We start from the raw sequence: 19,358 nt of genomic DNA, 5'->3' as shown, positions 1-19,358 counted from the left end.
GGAGGCATTCAGAGCCAAATTTAAGCATAGACATCTGGACAGCCCGGGTGGCTCAGTGGTTTAGTGCCGCCTTCAGCCCAGGGTGTGATCCGGGAGACCCAGGATGGAGTCCCGCATCGGGCTCCCTGCAGGGAACTTGCTTCTCCTTCTACCTGTGTCTCTGCCCCCCTCTCTCTCTCTCATGAATAAATAAATAAATAAAAATCTATTTAAAAAAATAAGCATAGACATCTGGATTTCTCACTCTCTCTAAAGGTCAAGCATGCATTCTGGGTAGCATTTTGTACTTGCTAATACAGAAACAAGACATATAAGTCCCCCTTTCGTAACAAAAATTTGTATTTCCTCTTTATGAAAAACATCACTTTTTTTCCCCTCAGCAAATTAGCTTGTCAGTCAAATTCATAAGGCTAAGATAAAACCTCAAATTGGATTGTATTTTGCTGTATGTTACACTTCCCATTTCCTAAGCTTCTGACACCCACAGGGAAAGGAATAACACTTGAAATACATTTAGTACTTCTTATTATTGTTATTTCAAAGGTTGCCATCACTGCATTATTTACTTAAAGACATAAACAAGGCAGGTGTAAAATCAATGCTGTCTGTAACTTGTGTCAGTTGATGTATACCAGTTATCAGTGAACCTACTAGCTTGCTAAGGCCTATCTTTTTCACAGCTATAAAAAGTTCAGTGTCATCCCAGGTGACACAGGCTAACAATGTCAGATATTCCTTATGAATAAAAGACACTCAAAGCAACTCTGCTACCTTTCCAGAGACTTAAACACAGATGGCATGTTCTTTAAATATTTTCTCCCATCATGGACACTTAGTGCTTTTCAGGCCATTGAAGAATTGACTGGGAGTTGGTGGGCAGTGTGAGGGTTGTCTCCCATGGGCTTACTGGCTGACTGCATCCCTACCTCCTCTGCCAACTCAGGCCATGCAAGCTCCTGAGCGACACCAGGCTTTGCCCTGAGTCCTGAGAGTTCACTGGCTCCACTGAGCTTCCAGGGTTGCTGCTGATGCTTCTGGACCCCCCAAATGGTGGTTGTTGAACAATTAAACAGTGTGACTCAGCTGCTATAGGTAGGGGGGTAGGTTTGATCTTGTAAGACAGGAAGACTCATGAAGCCTACAAATTCTGAGTGGATTGGGTTGTGTCTCTCTTATATCTGCATTTATCTTATTCATTAATATTATCATCAGTCATTTATCACCCATCTATCTAAAAAAGGAAACAAAAGTGTTTAGAACAAACTGTTTATGCAGAGACCACATATCCAAAGCTTTCAATCACACTTGGAGCACATGGTCATGATTGCACCCCTGTGATCCTGGCAGGACCATTCGCCCTCCCTCCTCTGTTCTATGAGCTCAGGAGGTGAAGGTCCACCTGCCCTGCTTTCACATGTGTCTCTACTGTGAAGAAATGCATTTTTACTGAAATGTCGCCCCTCCTGTTCCCAGGGAACACACAGACTCAGGCATGGAGGGGTAGAGCAGACCTTCCACCCAGCCTCCTGGACAGAAAGAGGGTATGTGGCTGTGGAAAACAGGGAGAAGGCAAAGACTATTCCCAGGGTCTGTGTGAGCTGTTCTGGGTAAGGGACTAGCAGTCCCAGGGCCAGTGATGTTCATGGAAGATTCTCATAGTTTTCTGTAGCATCTTCATGGGCCTGCCCTGCAGGGTCATCTGGATATGCCTTCTTCACCTCTGAATAGACGATCCCAGGTTCCTGGTGGAAAGCCCACAAACAGTAAGTACCCAAGTACAGGTGAGGAGGAGCAGAGGGGAGAGGGAGCCAGAAAGGGTGACTCACCTCATCCTTCTGCTGTGTCCTTGTTGAATGTGCTGTTGGATGGGAGGAGGGAAGAAAAGTATTAGACTGTGGGCAACATATTCCAACTTACAACCCACTCACAACGCATTTCAAAAAATCTTTGGGAGAGAAGAGGAGGAAGCTGGGGAGGATGATGGCATTCTGAGGCCACAGAGCAAATTCCTGATGAAGATTTGTAATGAAGCATTAAGAAAACTCAGTGTGGGGGATCCCTGGGTGGCTCAGAGGTTTAGCACCTGCCTTCAGCCCAGGGCGTGATCCTGGAGTCCTGGGATCGAGTCCCACATCGGGCTCCCTGCATGGAGCCTGCTTCTCCCTCTGCCTGTGTCTCTGCCTCCCTCTCTCTCTCTCTCTGCCTCTCGTGAATAAATAAAAAATAAAATCTTTAAAAAAAAAGAAAAGAAAACTCAGTATGTGTGTTTTTATCCTTCCAAGGGGTCCTCTGGATCTCTTTCATGTATTTATTCAGCCAGTAAGTGCTCAGTGAAGCACTGGTAAACTGCAAGGACAGAGAACAATGCAAACTCGGTCCATATACACAAGGAGCCTACAACTTTTAAGGGGAACAAAGGACATGTCAATGTATGCAACAAGTATTATGGGGACCAAGATCAAAATATCTATTGAGCTCTGCTATTGCCACAAAGGGTAACCCATCCTCCCATGCTTGGACATGGGGAGAGCTAGTGGGAGCCATCTCATGTTACACAGAGGTACCTGAGCTACCTCTTGACAGGTGAACAGGGGTCGCAGGGTAAACTAGGTGGGAGTAAGGATGTCTCTGGACAAATAAGACGTAAGAACACCAAAGCATGGAACAGCCCAATAGGATCAGGAAAATGGGAAGAGTCAGAAGGACAGAGCTTTGAGGAGGAGCCAAGATTCAGGGGGAGGCTTTGGACTGAAGAGTCACAGAGGCAGTTAATCCAGGCGACGGTGTGATGAGCCTCTCAGAGGGATTTTGTTGGGGTGCCAGAGGAGGACAAGATTAGAAATAAACAGGGATCCCTGGGTGGCGCAGCGGTTTGGCGCCTGCCTTTGGCCCAGGGCGCGATCCTGGAGACCCAGGATCGAATCCCACGTCAGGCTCCCGGTGCATGGAGCCTGCTTCTCCCTCTGCCTGTGTCTCTGCCTCTCTCTCTCTCTCTGTGTGACTATCATAAATAAATAAAAATTAAAAAAAAAAGATTAGAAATAAACAGACTAGTTAGGTGAATTATGATTGTCTACATCTTAGGTTATGAGAGGCTGAGACTAGAAATAACTGGTCATGCATTCTTTAAAAAAAAAAAAATTGAAGAGGCCTATAGTTTTGTAAGCACTGCAGTAGATGCTACTAGTGCATTAGTGAAAAACAATAGCATCTGCCCACAGAGAGTGTATGGAGTTCTGGTGGCAGTGCACATGGGTCAGTGGGAAGGGACACAGGCATATGATAACAGTGCAGGAGGTGCAGATGCTGCCTTCCATCCATGTCCCACTCCTATATGAGAGGCCTGATCAGAGGCCCCTAGGATCTGCTCACACACTGATGCCCCACCTCCACTTGCCTGGAAGGTGTCTAACCTGGATTTTCTTTTGTATGCTGGCTGCTCCAGATCTGGGAATAAATCAATTTGTCATCTTTTTCTGAAGAAATCCCTGTGAGGAAATAGATTATAGCTAGCTATAGTCAAGAGCCCACATTCTAGACTCGTCTCAGCCACTAAGTTCATAACTACCTTCTGCCTCAGACACAGGGTCAGGAATGTCATTTTAAAATTGAAAGTGACTGAGTCATGGGCAGTTGCTCAATCTCTCCTCCCACCCTGGCTCATCCCTGGAGCCCTGGGCTACTTAGGAAATCCTGACCATTCCTGTACAATGGCTGCAGCTCCATCAGGGTTGGCGACTCAGAGTGGAGGAGACTTTGGGGGCCTATGATGAACGGTCCAGACCAGGAAGCCCTGCAATGCTCCTCAGGACTGCAACTGTGAGACAGGGAGAGACACAAGGGAGAGAAGCATTTGTGGATCATACCAAGTCTCAGGAAAACCACTGTCCAGGGGGAGCCCAGTGAGGTCCATGTAAAAACCATGGCTGCTGGGATGCCTGGGTGGCTCAGTTGGTTAAGCGTCCAACTCTTGATTTTGACTCAGGTCATAATCTCAGGGTTGTGTGATTGAGCACCGTGTCAGGCTCCAGACTCAGTGTAGAGTCTGCTTGGGATACTTTGTCAGCGAATTCCCACCTTCTCCTTCGGCCCTCTCCTTGCTTGTGCTCACTCACATGCTCTCTCTCTCTCTCTCTCTCTCTCTCAAATAATAAAGAAAGAAAATGGTTTTAAAATATCATGGCTGGCTACCCTGAGTCTGCATGGCTCTCTCAAGAAAACTCAGAATGCATTATTGATGCGACTTGCAGCTTACGGCAACATTAACAGAGAGGGCAACTGAGGCCAGATCAGTGGTAAAAGCACACAGTCTCAAGGTCTTTTTGGTAAGCACTTATATTTGCCTAATTTTTTATTGCTTTCAAAAATTTAAACACTGATACACAGACTTTTACTTTTCCACAGAACTTGACCTTTGTCTTTTTTAAAAGGTCCCTTTCAGTGTTTCAACTCATATTACAATAATCTACCTTTCCTGTAAAATATTGTGAAGGCTCTCCGGGAAAAGGGTGATTTTCCCCCCAATTCTATTTCCTTCTGCAGTTAATATTGTGAATTAAACACTGCCAGCATTTAATAAGTATGTCCTGAAAGAGTGTGTAGTGGAAGAATGAGCCAAGGAAGAGTGAAGTGCAGCCCTGTGAAGATGATGCCACTAAGGTGTGAGTGTCAGCTCTCCACCAGGGCCCATTTAAGGAAGGAGATAGATTAACATGAGTGCAAATGACATGAGTTCTGTGTATGTGTAGGTCAAAGTGAGTATTATTCATAAATATCACTGAAGTAGTTTTCTGAATCACATTTTTGGATTTCATAAGAATTTGAAAATGTTGATAGGAAGTCCAGTCAAATATTTTTTAATGTATACAATTCTGTGCCCCTGTCTTGTGGGTATGAATAAATCATGACAATGTTGTCGGCACAAGAAGCAGAGATCTCACCCGGGTGTTCCAGTGGCAGAGAGTCCTCCTGAAAAACAAACAGAGGATCACAGATGGTAAGTGAGCTGTGTAGGTAGTTTGCCCTACATTAGAATGTCCTTTCCTGGAAATCAGATTCATTCTAGATCTTGGCTATGGCAAATCTTAGAGAATATCCAGCTCTACCCCCCATGGCATATTATAGATGAGGAAGATGGAGTCTTGAAAGAGAGTTGTCCAGAATCATACTCCTTCAGTCAGTAAAAAAAGCAGCATGCCCCCTAAGGAGGTGTGGCCGAGTAGCACAAGAGTATTGACTTAGTATTTAACTCTGGGCCCAGTGCTCCCAGTGTTTCTTCTCTATCCTGACCATGGCCCTAGGAGGAGATGAGAGACAGAGTGCCTACACAGTATGGATCAACAAGGCTCCCATGACAAACTCAGCCTTCTCTGTACCTGTGGCCCTTGCAAACCCAACCACCATGGATATGTCCTGTTTTCTCCATACCCCTTCTTTCCTTCTCTTTCGCCTGGCCAATTCCCACCGAGCTTTCCTCCTCCAGGGCTTTCTCTGGGGCCAGAGAGCTGTATGAAGTGACCTATTTCCATGCGTAGACTCTGCAATATTAAAGTCACCATACTGGATGGTAATTACCTATTTGTATGTTTCCCTCTAACTCTCACCACCATGAAAGAGTGTTACTTGAGGCTGGAAACTTGTCTTAATCTTTTATATATTCCCAGTGGCTAGAATATTGACAATATTCAATAAAGGTTTATTCAGCAACTGAACAGATTAAAGTATGTACTTTGAGGACTAAAAAAAATGTCCAGTTGATAATTTTATAATAGATGATTACATGTAAACCTAATCGGGGAGCCTACTCCATCAGGCTTGAAAATATGGCAGTTTTTTCCATCATCAATGAAACACTGAAATCTTTTTGACCTGCCCCAATGCAGGACTCCTCCTTATTTCCCATTCCTGACTTTTGCCTGTTTATCTGTGGCACTGGTCTTAGAGACTACCAGTTATTGCCCCAAGTAGACATCCTCATGAAAAATGACTGATTGAAGCCTGCAAACCCTGAGTTAAACTGGAGATGCATGATCCTGGCCCAAATCTCCCTCCTTAAAGCAACTACAACTCACATCTGTCCGCAGCCCATGTTCTCCCTTGTGCATGGGTTAGGTATGTCCCAGGGTGCAAGTCAGTTTATCTCTTTATTTGTAAAAGAGAGAATAGACCCGGAAGGTGGCTATTTACATAACACAAGCTAATAACACTGAGGACAAGTGGGCCAGGCACAGTGCTAAGCACCAAAATGGCAGATACTGTTATTAAGCCCATAAAGAAACTGGTGAGTTTAATTTACCAGCCAAATATCAAGTGTTTGGCAAGTTACATTACTGGAATTTTCATCCAGGCAACTCAGTCACAGAGTCAATACATTATCACTCCCTTTGATAACTGGATGAATACATGCAGGCTTAAGGAGCAGAGCAATTTTAGAAAAATTGGAAAGAGCTGAGTTCCTCCCTGAGAAAGCTAATGGATAATGAGAAGGAAGACTTTGCTACGAGGGAAGTACAGTCAGCAAGATTTTGGGATGAGAAAGGCAGATACCCTCTGATTGGTGGACTGTCAGAATTTCTTACTGAGTTTGCTATTTAAAAGACTCCCTCTAGATCTGGAGGTCAGAACCTCCTGGGCTCTTATTCTCATGGATCACATAAAATAAGTTGCTAATCTCAATTTTCCTGTGTTTGCTGTTGTATTGACTGAGCAATCTGTTTTTTGAACGTTATTAACTGCAACAGTAAGGTTTTAATGACTGCACTTCTAGTATGTTTCTAATTAATAAATGACACCCACATAGGTGTTAAAAAAGAGTTTTGAAAGTAGGAGGTGTGACCAGCCTTCCATAAGTCACCAAGATGCAGTGAAAAGAAGGGCTAGGAAGACTCTGGGGTAAGCCCTAACTCTGACTCTTAAAAGATATATGAATTTGGAAAGATGATTTAACCTATGAAATATCTCCCATTTTTTCATCTCTAATATGGTGATAATAATATTGAATTGAACTGAAATGTAGTTACTGAATAATTGGGAGTAGACAAACTACAAAATTGCATATAATGGGCTCTAAATGAATGATACATTTTATGATGAGTACTATTGGGGATCGTGCTTTTATTCTGTTTATATATTTTTAAGTGATATATACACTTAATTTTATAATGTAATGTTATTTAAGAAAATACTGAGTACCCTTAAAATATCAATCATAAAATGTTGGTGCCATTTTTCATGCAAATAAATAGGACAGAGTCTCATTGATCAACCTGAAAAGGGTAAGAAGACAATGCTAGACCAGAATCATTAAGAAAAATATGTAAGTTTTTTCATTAAACTGAGATCCAAATGTTTTATTTATCTGTTATTTTTTTTAATTCATTTTTTTTAAATTTATTTTTTATTGGTGTTCAATTTACTAACATACAGAATAACCCCCAGTGCCCGTCACCCATTCACTCCCACTCCCCGCCCTCCTCCCCTTCCAACACCCCTAGTTCGTTTCCCAGAGTTAGCAGTCTTTACGTTCTGTCTCCCTTTCTGATATTTCCCACACATTTCTTCTCCCTTCCCTTATATGTTATTTTACTTGCTTGATTTTCAATATGAGTCCTAAGAAAGGCAGAACAGAAGCATTTGGCCTGACAGAAAAGGAAATGCCATGTTATGCCAAGGGAGAGGCAGACTGCAAGCAAAGTTTTAATAATTCCAAAATGTAAAGTATTGAAACTTTACAGATACCCAAGACACTGAATTTAAAAATCCATTAATTCAAAAATCCCTCATCTATGACAAAACATTTAGAGAGAAAAAAAAACAGTCACAGAGGAACAAAGAATGATAGTGGATTTCTTGTCAGAAACAATGCACACAAGAATACAGTAAGGCAACATCTTTAAAATACTAAAAGAAAAAAATTTCAACCTATAATTCAACAACAGCAAAAACATCTTTCACAATGAATGCAAAATAAAGACTTTTACAGACATAGAAAAACTGAAATAATTCATCACCAGCAGATCCATGCTATTAGAAATGTTAAAAGAAATGTTTTTTTTAAAAGATTTTGTCCCCAGCAGGGAGCCCCACCTGGGACTCAATCCCAGGAACCCAGGATCAGGACCAGAGCCGAAGGCAGATGCTTGATTTTGGGAGGGGTTCTCTCTATCTCTTGGATGTGAATGCCTGTTTCCTTCCCCAGATTAGGGAAGTTCACAGCTATGATTTGTTCAAACATACCTTCTGGTCCTTTCTGTCTCTCCACGCCCTCTAAATATAAATAATATGAACATTATTCTTTTTCAAACTATCACTTAATTCTCAGAGTCTCTCCTTGTGGGCTCTTAGTTGTTTTTGTCTCTTTTTGTCACCTTCCTTTCTTTCCATCATCTTGTCTTCCATGTCACTTACTCTCTCTCCTGCCTCATTTACCCTAGCTATTAGAACATCCAGTTTAGACTGCATCTCAGAGTATTTTCAATTTCAGCCTGATAAGATATCAGTTCTGCAGTAAGAGATTCTCTAGAGTCTTTTATGCATTTTTTCAAGTCCTACTAGTAATTTTATAAGTGTAATCCTAAATTCTATTTCTAACATCTTACTTAAATCCATATCTATTAGATCTGTGGCAGAGTGTTACCTCTGGTTCTTTTGTGGTGAATTCTCCCTTCTAATCATTTTGTCCAGTGCAGAATGGCTGTATGAGTGAGTAGTCAAAATAGTAGTCAAAAAATAGTAGTCAAAAATATCAACCATGACCCAAGCAAAAACACAGTAGCCAATTCCGAAGAGGTCAGGGACCAGAAAATAAAATAAAAAAGACAATGGAAAACAAAAGCCAACTTTTAAAAATGGGAGAGGGAAATGGGGGGAACGAGAATACAATCTTACAGAATGGACCAAGATGGTGATCCACTTGGTTCTGAGTGTATTTTGGTCTGTATGTTAGAAGGTACTAAATCCCAAAATTATAAAACAAATAAACAAACAAAATAAACTAACAAAACTTCTATATATACAAAAATAAAATTTAATATAGTGAAAGGAAGTAAAAAATGAAGAATATATCTATAACATGATTATAAAATATGAAAGTCAAAAAAGAAAAAACTTAAAAATGAAGAGTTGATAAAATATAGTTAAGACAGGAAAAAAGAAAGAATATTGGAAAATTTTAAACTGAAAGATAAATGAATCATAAGGAAAAAACCTCAAGTTCTATATACTATTTTCCTTCAGTCCTGATGCTTTCCAGTGCTTCTTGGTCAGTAAACTTGCTCTTCCACTGTTCTTCCAGATGGTCTTCTAGGGGAGGGGTCTGCCCTGCGGATTCTCAGGTGTTTGTGTCTGGGCAGAGATGCCCCGCCCTTTGCCAGGTGGCCTAGATCAGTGTAAGTTATTTGCCCTGTAAGGTCTTTGTTCCCTGGAGGCTGAGCTTCTCTTGAAGGTGAAAGAAAAACAATACAAAACCAAAAGAAATGGTCACAGCCAGATCTCCAGCCCTGGAGCCAAGAGGTGTGCTAAACTGAAGACTCCTATAGAGCCCACTCAATTCAGATCCTCCTCGGGGGCAGGCAGGGTGACACTGATTTGCAGAATTTGAAGGGCACCTAGTGGTGAGAGAGGTTTTGCCTGCTTGTGCACACACCCATTCCACCCCTCCTGGAGGAAGCAGAGGGTTACCCTGCTTCTGTGCCTTGCAGGGCCCTGGGACGGAGAGCATTCACCCCATAGAGTACGCACCTGCTCAGCATCTCCCAGATGCAAGTGGAGGGTTGCTGTGTTCCAGTCCTTTGCAGGGACCCAACATGGACAGCAGTCCCCTAATCCATCTGTGGTTTGCCAGTTTATGTCATAAGTTGAGCCTTCTTCCGGGGTCACTGACCTAAATCCATTTCACAGCTCCAATGCTTGGAAACTCTGCTGGCTTAGGGACCCCTGGTCTTTTAGTACCTCCAGGAGTATTGAGACCTCACTGTCTGTCCTGTGACTCTGCCCTGTTTCACTGAGCACTTTTCAGGCGGGGAAGACTTTCTCAGGAGCAGATTTCTAAAGTTCCTGATTTTGAGTCCTAGGGCTGTATCACTTTCCTGCAGCCAGCTGACAAAGACCACCCCCCCTCCACCGCTATTATCTTCTGATGTATCTCCTCTGTTTCTCTTCCCCGCACTCTTACCTTTAGAAAAGTGGTCCCTTTTCTATTTTAGAGTTCTAGCTGTTCTTTCTTTACATCTCAGGTTGAATTCATATGTGTCCAGGATGGTTTGGAAGTTATCTAGCTAAATTTGGGGGACCAGATGAAATCAAGATCCCTACTCTTTTGCCATCTTGCCTCCTCTCCCAAAAGCAGATGCTTAACTGACTGAGCCACCCAGACACACAAAAGAAATGTTTTGGGAAGAAGGAAAATAATACCAGATGGAAATGTGGAGATACAAAAAGGAATGAAGGACATCAGAAGTGGTAACTACCTAAGTAAATATGTAAGATTCTTAAATTATACTTGTCTCTTTAGCAGGTAAGTGTTTGTTTACAAAAATAATAGCACTGTAGCTACGAGGGAAGAAATGGAGTACACGATGGTAATATTATTTTTTTAAGATTTATTTATTTATTTACTTACTTACTTATTTGGAATGTGGCTGTTGAAGGGGCAAAGGGTGAGGGAGAAAGAATCTCAAGCAGACTCTGTGGTTGAGCAAGGAGCCCAACATGGGGCTCAATTCTACAACCCTGAGATCACCACCTGGGCCAAAATCAAGAGTCAGATACTTAACCCACTGAGCCATCCAGACACCTCACAATGGCAATATTCTTATATTATATGTGAAGTTCTCTAATGTCACTTGAAAAAAGACTGTGGTAAGTTACATATCCATACTATAAATGCTAAAACAACCAGTAAAATAAACAGAATAAAGAATTATATACCGAATAAGCCAACAAAGGGGAAAAATGGAATCATAAAAAGTACTCAGTTGGTCTAAAGGAAGGTAGAAAGAAAGGAAAAGGAAAACAAAGAACAGATGGGACAAATGGAAAACAAAGAGCAAAATAATAGACTTAAATCTAACCTTATTATCACATTAATGTAAATGGCCTGAACACCTTAGTTAAAAGGTAGAGGCTGTCATATTGGTTTAAAAAGCAAGAGTTAATAGTATACTATCTATTTATAAAAAATGCTTTAAATATAAAGGCCCAAATAGGTTGCAAGTAAAAAGATGGGTAAAGAAATACCATGTTAATACTACTTACATGAACAGTACTCTGAAAGACTATTTCAAAGTAGATGACACTATCATGGATAAAAATACCATGTTACAAGGATAAGGTGGTCATTTTATCAAAAACACAAACAATTATAAACATTTATGCACCTAATAAAAGACTTTCAAAATACCTAAAGCAAAACTTGATAGAATTCTAAGAAATGGATACCACAATTATAGTTGGCAATTTCAATAACCCTCTTTTAATAATAGATAGATCAAGTAGAAAATCAGTAAGGATATACTAGACTTTAGCAACACTATCAGTCAAGTTCACCAGCAGACCCATACTGTAAGAAATGTAAAAAGAAGTACCTTAGGCAGGAGGAAAATTATACCATATGGAAATATGGAGACACAAAAAGGAATGACAAATACTACAAGTGGTAACTGAGTAGGTGTTACCTTGACATCAAGTCAGACAAAGGCATGATAAGAAAATAAAGCTGCCAAGCAATATCCCTCATGAACATAGATGTAAACATTCTTAACAAAATTTTACCAAATCAAATTCAACAATCATGACCAAGTGAAGTTGACCTCACAAATGCAAGGCTGGTTTAAGATTCAATATTCAAAATCTGTATCAATAGACTAGAAAAGAAAACCATATGATCATCTCAATTGATGTAGAAAAAGCATTTGACAAACATTTTTCCTATAAAAACTCTCAGTAAATTACAAATAATAGGGACTTCCTTAGGCTAATAAGGAGCATCTATAAATATTCCACAGCTAACATTATCATACTTAATGACCAAACACTTTCCCCTAAGATCAGGAACAAGACAAGCATGTTTGCTCTCACCACTTCTACTCAATATGGCACAGGAGGAGCCAGTGCATTAAGACAAGAAAAAAAAAAAAAAAAAAAAAAAAAAACTAACCCAGATTGGAAAGAGCAGAGTAGAACTATCTTTATTTGCAAGTGACAGGATCACTATGTAAACAACCTGATAGAATCTACAAAACAAAGAATGGAACTAATAAGTATGTATATAGCAAGGTTGTAGGGTATAAGATCAATATAAAAAAATCAGTTGTATTTCTATATACTAGCAAAGATAAAAGACTGAAATTTTGATTTCATCCTCAGGATCTCTATTAATTTTCCAAATTTCACAATATTTGACTGGCACTCAAATATATCTCAGAGTTTATAGTTTGCACCATGGCTATTACCTACTTTTTGTTGTTACAGATGGAAGACTTTTTATTATTGTTCTTTTTGTTCTCAGTAAGCTTTGAATCAGGGGTGAAATGGTAAATACTTATCTTTCTAATTTTTATTGGAAGTGAAACTCCGCTATCTGATTTAAATTGCAAATTAAACACATGGAGTAACAACTTCATTGAGAAATGCATTCTACCTTTTTGTCACTGTTGCCTACAGAGTGCCAGTGAGTAGGAGAACTGAAGGTCTAGTATTTGGAAGAGAATAATGACCTTAATAGGATGCACCATACAAGTCCAAATTATTATAACAATGCCAAAAGTCACAACATCAAAGGGTAAGACATAGACACCCACCTGATTTCCTTTGGGTCCTGTAGTGACTCACCAGAGCAACAGTAGCAGCAAGGCCAAGCATACTTAGCAGCCCCCCGATGACTCCCACAGTGATATGGATTACTTTGTTCATGGAAAACCCTTAATTGGGAAGACCTATATTTGAGTTCCAGTGGCAAATGTTTCTGATCTAGGTAACACGTAGGTGGGGGCTAGAGATCTATGGGGGCTGTTTTCTTCCAGATTCTGATTCCTCCATTTGAATAATCTCCAGTATAATTTGTAATTTTCAAAATAAATTTTGAATTTTGATTCACATGATTGTCAGCATCTAAGACTGAAAGCTATTCCCTTTCCTTCCCCCATGAAATCAGCACAATCCCTGGAAGCCCCAAGCCTTGGTGTGTATGTTGAAAAACTCTCTGATGCGGGTAGAATTTGTACAGCCTGTAGGAAAAATATTTTATTGACCTTAACTGCAACCCATAGCTCAGGTGCCCCCATCCCACCTGTGAAGTTGAGTGTCATCATGTAACTTCTCTGGACCCCCAGACCATTGTCAGCCCCACAGGAGTAGTTTCCAGAATGCTCTGTGGTCAAAAGGAGGTTAAGAGATGCTCCTCCTCCAAAAGGGGCCGAGGTGGTCCCCAGGATGACATCTTCATGATAAAACCAGTATAAGATCGGAGAAGAGCCTCTTTGGGCCTCACAGTGAAGTTCTAACAAATCTCCCACCATAGCCTGGGTCCCAGCAGGTGAGAACAGGGCGAGACACTGGAACTGAAGGAGGAAAAATAGCTCATAGGCAATTTTAATTGAGTACGTGTACAAGATAATAAAGGAAAATATCCATCATAATTTAGTAGTAGGAATACGGACCTGCGATCAGGAGAACCTGGGTTTGAGACTCTCCTGTCTCTGCCATTTATCAGCTCTATGACCTTGATGTTTTGAAATGTTTAATCTCTCTGAGATTGAACGGAGAACATCAGATTAACCGATACCCTAAAATTCAAAAAGAGGGAAAGCATTTGGGGAAGATGAGAAGGCCAGCAGGTGATTAGGGTCTGAAGGCCATGAGAAAGCTCTGCTGCTCTGGGACTGTGTGCATCCATAAGAGGAGACGCTGTCTCATAACCCAGGTAGTAATCTAGATTGAATGGGAGTCAAGGCAGAGTATGTTGGCAAGGACTGGTCTGGTCATTTGTTCTTGGACAAAGGAATTTAGAAATATAGCTTTCTATCTGCTGAGCCATCATGTATCTGGTGTTTTGGAAAGTCTTTGAGCCTCTAGTAGAAAGGCTGAGTGGAATACAGGGCTGTTCATGACAATGACAGAAGAAATAAAGGAGTGGTCTTAGTTTCTTAATGTGTAGTCACAGGAAGAGTCCCAGAAGTCCCAGGTGGAAGCAGAAGTGGGAAGTATGCTGGGATGTCACACTAGCAAAAAGAGCAGAGGGGCTCTGTTTGTGAGAAGACATAATCTGTTATTAGCTGTGACTGCTGTGAGTATATCCTGCTTACCTGTGATGCTGAGTGACACTCTGTCACTGCACTGGGCCCCCAGGCCATTGTCAGCTTCACAGGAGTAATTTCCAGAATGTTCTGCAGTCAGAAAGAGGTTGAAGGGTGCTCCTCCTCCAGAGGGGGCTGAGCTGCTCCCCAGGATGACATCGTCTTGATAAAACCGGTACAGGATGGGGGGAGAGCCCCTCTGGGCCTCACAGTGAAGCTCCACCATGTCCCCTACCACGGCCTGGGCCCTGGGTGCCCTGAGGGTGAGGATGGGGCGGGATGCTGGAACTGAGGAAGACAGGGGCCATCAGAAAGGGTCCCTGACACTGTGACAGATTAATGGCTCCACTTAAGGAGCCTAGATGTACATGTATTCCTTGAACCATGAGGAGGGATCCTGGATAATTTTGTTTTCATTACTACTTAGTTTTCTCAAGAAGTAAATTGTCTCAACTTACTTTCCATCCTTTCCATTCCTAGGTTGGCATTAAAATTTTCACACCTCTGTTCCTGTCTCCTTCAGAAGATCCTCATGGCTGACAGAGAACCTAGACCCTGGCTTGGGAAGAAGGCTGAGTGAAAGGAATGAGGGACTTACTTCTCAGTGTGACTCTGATTCATTTACTGAGGATGGGGCCATGCATGTTGTCCACTGAGCAGTAGTACCTCCCAGCATCCTGCTCCCTCACTGTGGCTATCTGAAGCTTTGCTGGCAGGGCACGCTGCATCTTCCTGCCCAGACTCTTCCCTGAGCCCTCCCGGTGCCAGGAGAATGTAACAGTCCCAGTACCCTTGGCTACTGAGCAGATAAGGAAAAGATCTCCTTCAATCAGCTGGATCCCAGGGGGCTGGATCTCTAGATTCACATCAGACACAGGGATCCCTAGGAGGACAGAGAAGGACTTGAGAGAGTCTCAAAGGCAGACGCTGCAGGGTGAAAGAGAAGGAAGGCTGGTGTTGTCAGGAATAAGCTAATAGCAACAGTGCAATAGGCAAGAGTCTAAAGTGGAAATAAGGAAGTGGTTGTGTACATTACTATGAAGGGAGCAGTACCTGCCCCTACACACAAGATTTCCCATGCTCAGATAATGTGAGCACCAGGCCTATGATCTTCTTTTAAACCTAATGTTGACCACAGTCAGACTTTATAGACTTTTATCTCTAAGGCATATCTGATGCATCAATGGACCACATAAAAAGAGAGAACAAGGAAGGTTCTTCGTACCCTGAAGTGACTTGATTCAGAACCTAAACCCCTCTGCATTCTCCAAGGCTCTTCCAGTCTCAGCACTGCTCCTCACATTCTTCTCTGACTATTCCATTTTGTGTTTATCTTCCTCTTTTCTAATTATTTTTGAATAATTTTCAGCTAACACATGGACACCCCATAGGGGCCTCTACAGACTGCATGTGGTCAACAGTGCTTCTCATTAACTGTTGACCCACAAGAAGATGTACCCTGAATGTCTTTGTGGCCTCAACAGGTTGTACACCCAGTAAGTGATCAATAACAACTATCACCGAACTTAGATGGAAGAGGATGCTATAGGGAAGTTAGGCCATCATTAAGCCGAAGAGAAAAGAATAGCGGGGTGGCTGGCAGCTCCTCCTGCCACATTCACTATCTCAGGGAGCAGGAGAGGTCATGCTCTGCTCTCTGCTCCCTGCCTTCACTCTGGAAGAGCTGCCCCACAGACACTCACTCTGAACATGTATCCGGGATCTCTGGCTTCTTTTTATGACATTGGGAATCACTGCCTTTGCCTGGCACCAGTAGGACTCTGAGTCTTCACTCCAAATGATGGGGATATGGAGCTCTGAGGAGTTGCTCCAGCCAGACCCCAGGGCCTGATCTTTTCTGAAGAAACAGAACTGAAGCCAAATGTTTGACTTTGGTGGAGGGAGCCAGGTCTCACATTTCAGGGCCACTGGGCTCCCTTCGATGGGCTAGGAGGGGCTGGCTCTCAGCACAGGATGTGGAAACAGCTCTAGAAAGAAGAACAAACATAGTTTCCAGGGCAGTGAGGCTCTGAGCTCCTAGAAACATGCACCTGAGTTCTCAGCACAGCGTCAGGAAGTAGGTACCCATGCATATGGAGCCACCTCCCATCTCCTTCCCATGGCTGCTCAGAAGAGGCCTCTCATGAAGTCCCCACTGATGAGTACCCCTCTTTGATTCCACACATGGTTTCGCTGCCAAGCCCTATTACCCACAGGAGTGTAACCATTATCTTGAACTTGGATCTTTAAAAGATTTGAAGTTGTTTCCCATGATCCCCAAATAGATTTCCCAGAAGCAGTACAATGATATTGGTTATTGTTCTTGAAGACTGAACGTAGCATGATGCTCCCTTTAAGATGATTACTAATTTCTTTTTCATTTCTGTAGTAAGTCTTTTCATTAATATTTTCTTCTTTCCTCCCCTGGCATCTCAGAACTACATCATCTCCTTCAAAGATAGGATATGAGGCCTGCAGGATCAGCCATTCTGCAAAGAGTGAACAAGCATACTCCATCTGTTTCTTTCTTCAGACTCTCATTTCTGCCCATGAGGGAAGAGCTATAGCCCTGCACATACCACTAAATATCCTACACCAATGTTTCCATGTGGCCCCAATACCCAGTACTCCCTTGTGAGTGAATGTACTTAAAAGATCCTCATACATATCGTTGAAAGAGGAATTTTATACAATATCTTTCTTCATAACTGAGTCCCTTTTTGCCTGGTGGCTTCTGGGTTACTCATGTGTCTCTGGATGGAGGAGATAGACAGTGTTTTATTTTCCATAGCCCTATCTCCTTATTCTCCCTACTAGGATCAGCTCATCAAATATCCTCATGCCTGTTTACAACCTTCTCTGGGTTCCCTCATTCACCCAACCTTCAGACATGGTGCCCAGCAACTTGATTTCAGAGACTCACCCTTTTCATTCCTCACCAGAAAAAAATTCCACACGCACAGGATCACTGAGGGTAGATCTTTGGATCTTGCACGTGTAATATCCAGACTCATCTATTTGGATTGTTTCAGATCCGCGTGACCAGAAAATGTCATTGTAATACCAAGTTATATATCCCTTGGCCAGAGAATGGTGAGAGTCACTTTCTCTCCTTCAAAGGTTGTGGACCATGGAGGTGTGAGGAGAAGGAAAGCTTTTGGAAGTGTTCCTGAATAGGTAAGAGAAAGGTGCAGGCAGGTGAATGCAAGTGGGATGTGGGTCAAACCCAGAGGAGGGGCCAGCCAGTAGCTGGACTGATTCCCATTGGGAAGGGGGCAGATACAACCCAGGGACATGCCTTGGGTAGAACCTACTCTTCCTCACTCTTTTCCTAGCCCAGAGGTGGGCAGGTGGGTGTCATAGGGAGAGGTCTCAAGTCCCTGGTATGGGCTCAGAAAAGCTTGAGAGATGGGATACATAGCAAGGCAAACATTATGAGGGTCTCTGAAGGTGGCTGATTCTGAAATGTTCTTGTCCTGTACATTCCTGTCAAGATACAGGTGGGCCTGGAATGTAGTTTCTAGACTCTGAAAAACCACTTCCTACTTGGTTGCTCATATATAATGAACAACATTTTTTTCTCCTTTTGTTACTTTTAAATTTTGTTTAACTTGAGATTCTATGATGAAGGCAACCTTGGTCTGCACTCCATCTAAGTCAGACACAGTAAAAGATTAAGGGACATAAAGAATTTGAATAAAGAGGTATGAGCTACTTGAGAAACCATATTTGTATATAAAATTGCAACTGACCAATGGGACCAGAAATCGAAGCGTGATAGCAACATGAGCTCCCTTGGAGGTGTATAAAGATTTGGTTGTAGCACTTCCTCTGTGAATGCGAGCTATTTCTCTGCCTTTTAATGGTGGCTCTAACTTGAACATATTGAGGAGGGAGTTCCTTAGGGAAGAAAGGAGACAGTTGGAAGGTTCTGGGCATTAGCCTACTGTCTCTGCAAATACTCCCTTCCCTGCACCGATGGGGAAAGAACTTAAGGCTGCAGAGTTCACAGGAGGCTCTGCTAATCTTCCATGGTGACAGCTGTGATTCCAGAGTGGCAGCACCATTCATGTTGGCATATCCCCCTAGTCCCCATTTACAAGGACAGGCATGCTGGCTGGGAGGACAAATGCCCAGATAGCAGGAAGGAGAAAGAATGGAAGATTGACTTGACTGCTCTTGTCCGGGAGCTGTGAGAGAGAGACAAGGTTAAAGGTTAGCACGGGGTGATGGTGTTCCAATGTTTTGTTAAATTCTGAGAAACTCCCCAGCAACCAAGCTACAGCCCCTTCTTGGGCTCTTCCTCCTATTTCTTTGCCCACATTCCATACCTCCAAACAAAAATACAACCTATGATTCATGTGATGAACGTGAATGGCTGTACCCACACCACTGGCCTCCTTGCTATGCACGTAGCAGCTTATAGGCCCATCTCCCTCTCTTCTCTGGCCTGAACTGGGCAGTGCAGAGGCAGAGAACAGCTTGGAGAAATGGTTTATCTCCCCTACCTTACTTCTTGGGCACTGTATTCCATACCTTTTCAATCTCTGGTTAAATATTGGCTTAAAATCTCAGGATGGGAGTTGTGTTGCTCTGCAGACCTGCCCTCCCTTGCCTGTGTTGGCAGTAATTGTTTCTCTGAGGGTCTAGGCATGTGATTTGGCAGAGAGAAAATCCAAGCTTCCTATGAGGTGAGAAAGGAAGCAGGTGGGAAGCCAAGGTGCCACACATGCTTTCTCGGGTGGTCTCTGGAGCCTTCTGGTTTTCCTGGAAACCTGGCTCTGCTCATTTTCTACCTCTTGCTATGTCTCTGAAGCCCAGATAGAAGTGGAGACAGAAGCCCCCTGGGCTTCCCCCAGCTGACATTAGGAACTTAGGCTCCTATCCCAGTCAGGCCCCTACTCACCCAAGATCAGCAGCAGCAGCCATACAAGCATGAGGACCTGACCTGGCTGACGGCAGGGAAAGGCCATCTCACCGAAAGTCAGGCTTATCTCTCATCTGCAAAGGAGATGGAGAGTGGTGGTATTCAGATAAGGCCTGCAAGAATTAGAAAAGGGAAGTAAA

The 19,358-nt window shown here is 42.6% G+C and overlaps 1 protein-coding gene across 1 annotated transcript; it reads right to left on the bottom strand.

The window, feature by feature from the left end:
* Positions 1-12,644: 12,644 nt before the first annotated feature.
* FCRL3 (Fc receptor like 3) lies at positions 12,645-19,228 on the bottom strand. Its single transcript, XM_038541803.1, is given in 12 exon segments — positions 12,645-12,688; positions 12,798-12,917; positions 13,286-13,530; positions 13,532-13,556; positions 14,301-14,579; positions 14,890-15,174; positions 15,995-16,279; positions 16,517-16,780; positions 17,231-17,386; positions 17,389-17,460; positions 18,461-18,481; positions 19,198-19,228. Coding segments are annotated over 12 exon segments (1,827 nt in total).
* Between the last annotated feature and the right edge of the window lie 130 nt (positions 19,229-19,358).

This window comes from Canis lupus, chromosome 7, assembly GCF_011100685.1.
Source record: "Canis lupus familiaris isolate Mischka breed German Shepherd chromosome 7, alternate assembly UU_Cfam_GSD_1.0, whole genome shotgun sequence".
NCBI lineage: Eukaryota > Metazoa > Chordata > Mammalia > Carnivora > Canidae > Canis > Canis lupus.
This window is presented reverse-complemented; position numbering and strand designations above follow the sequence as displayed.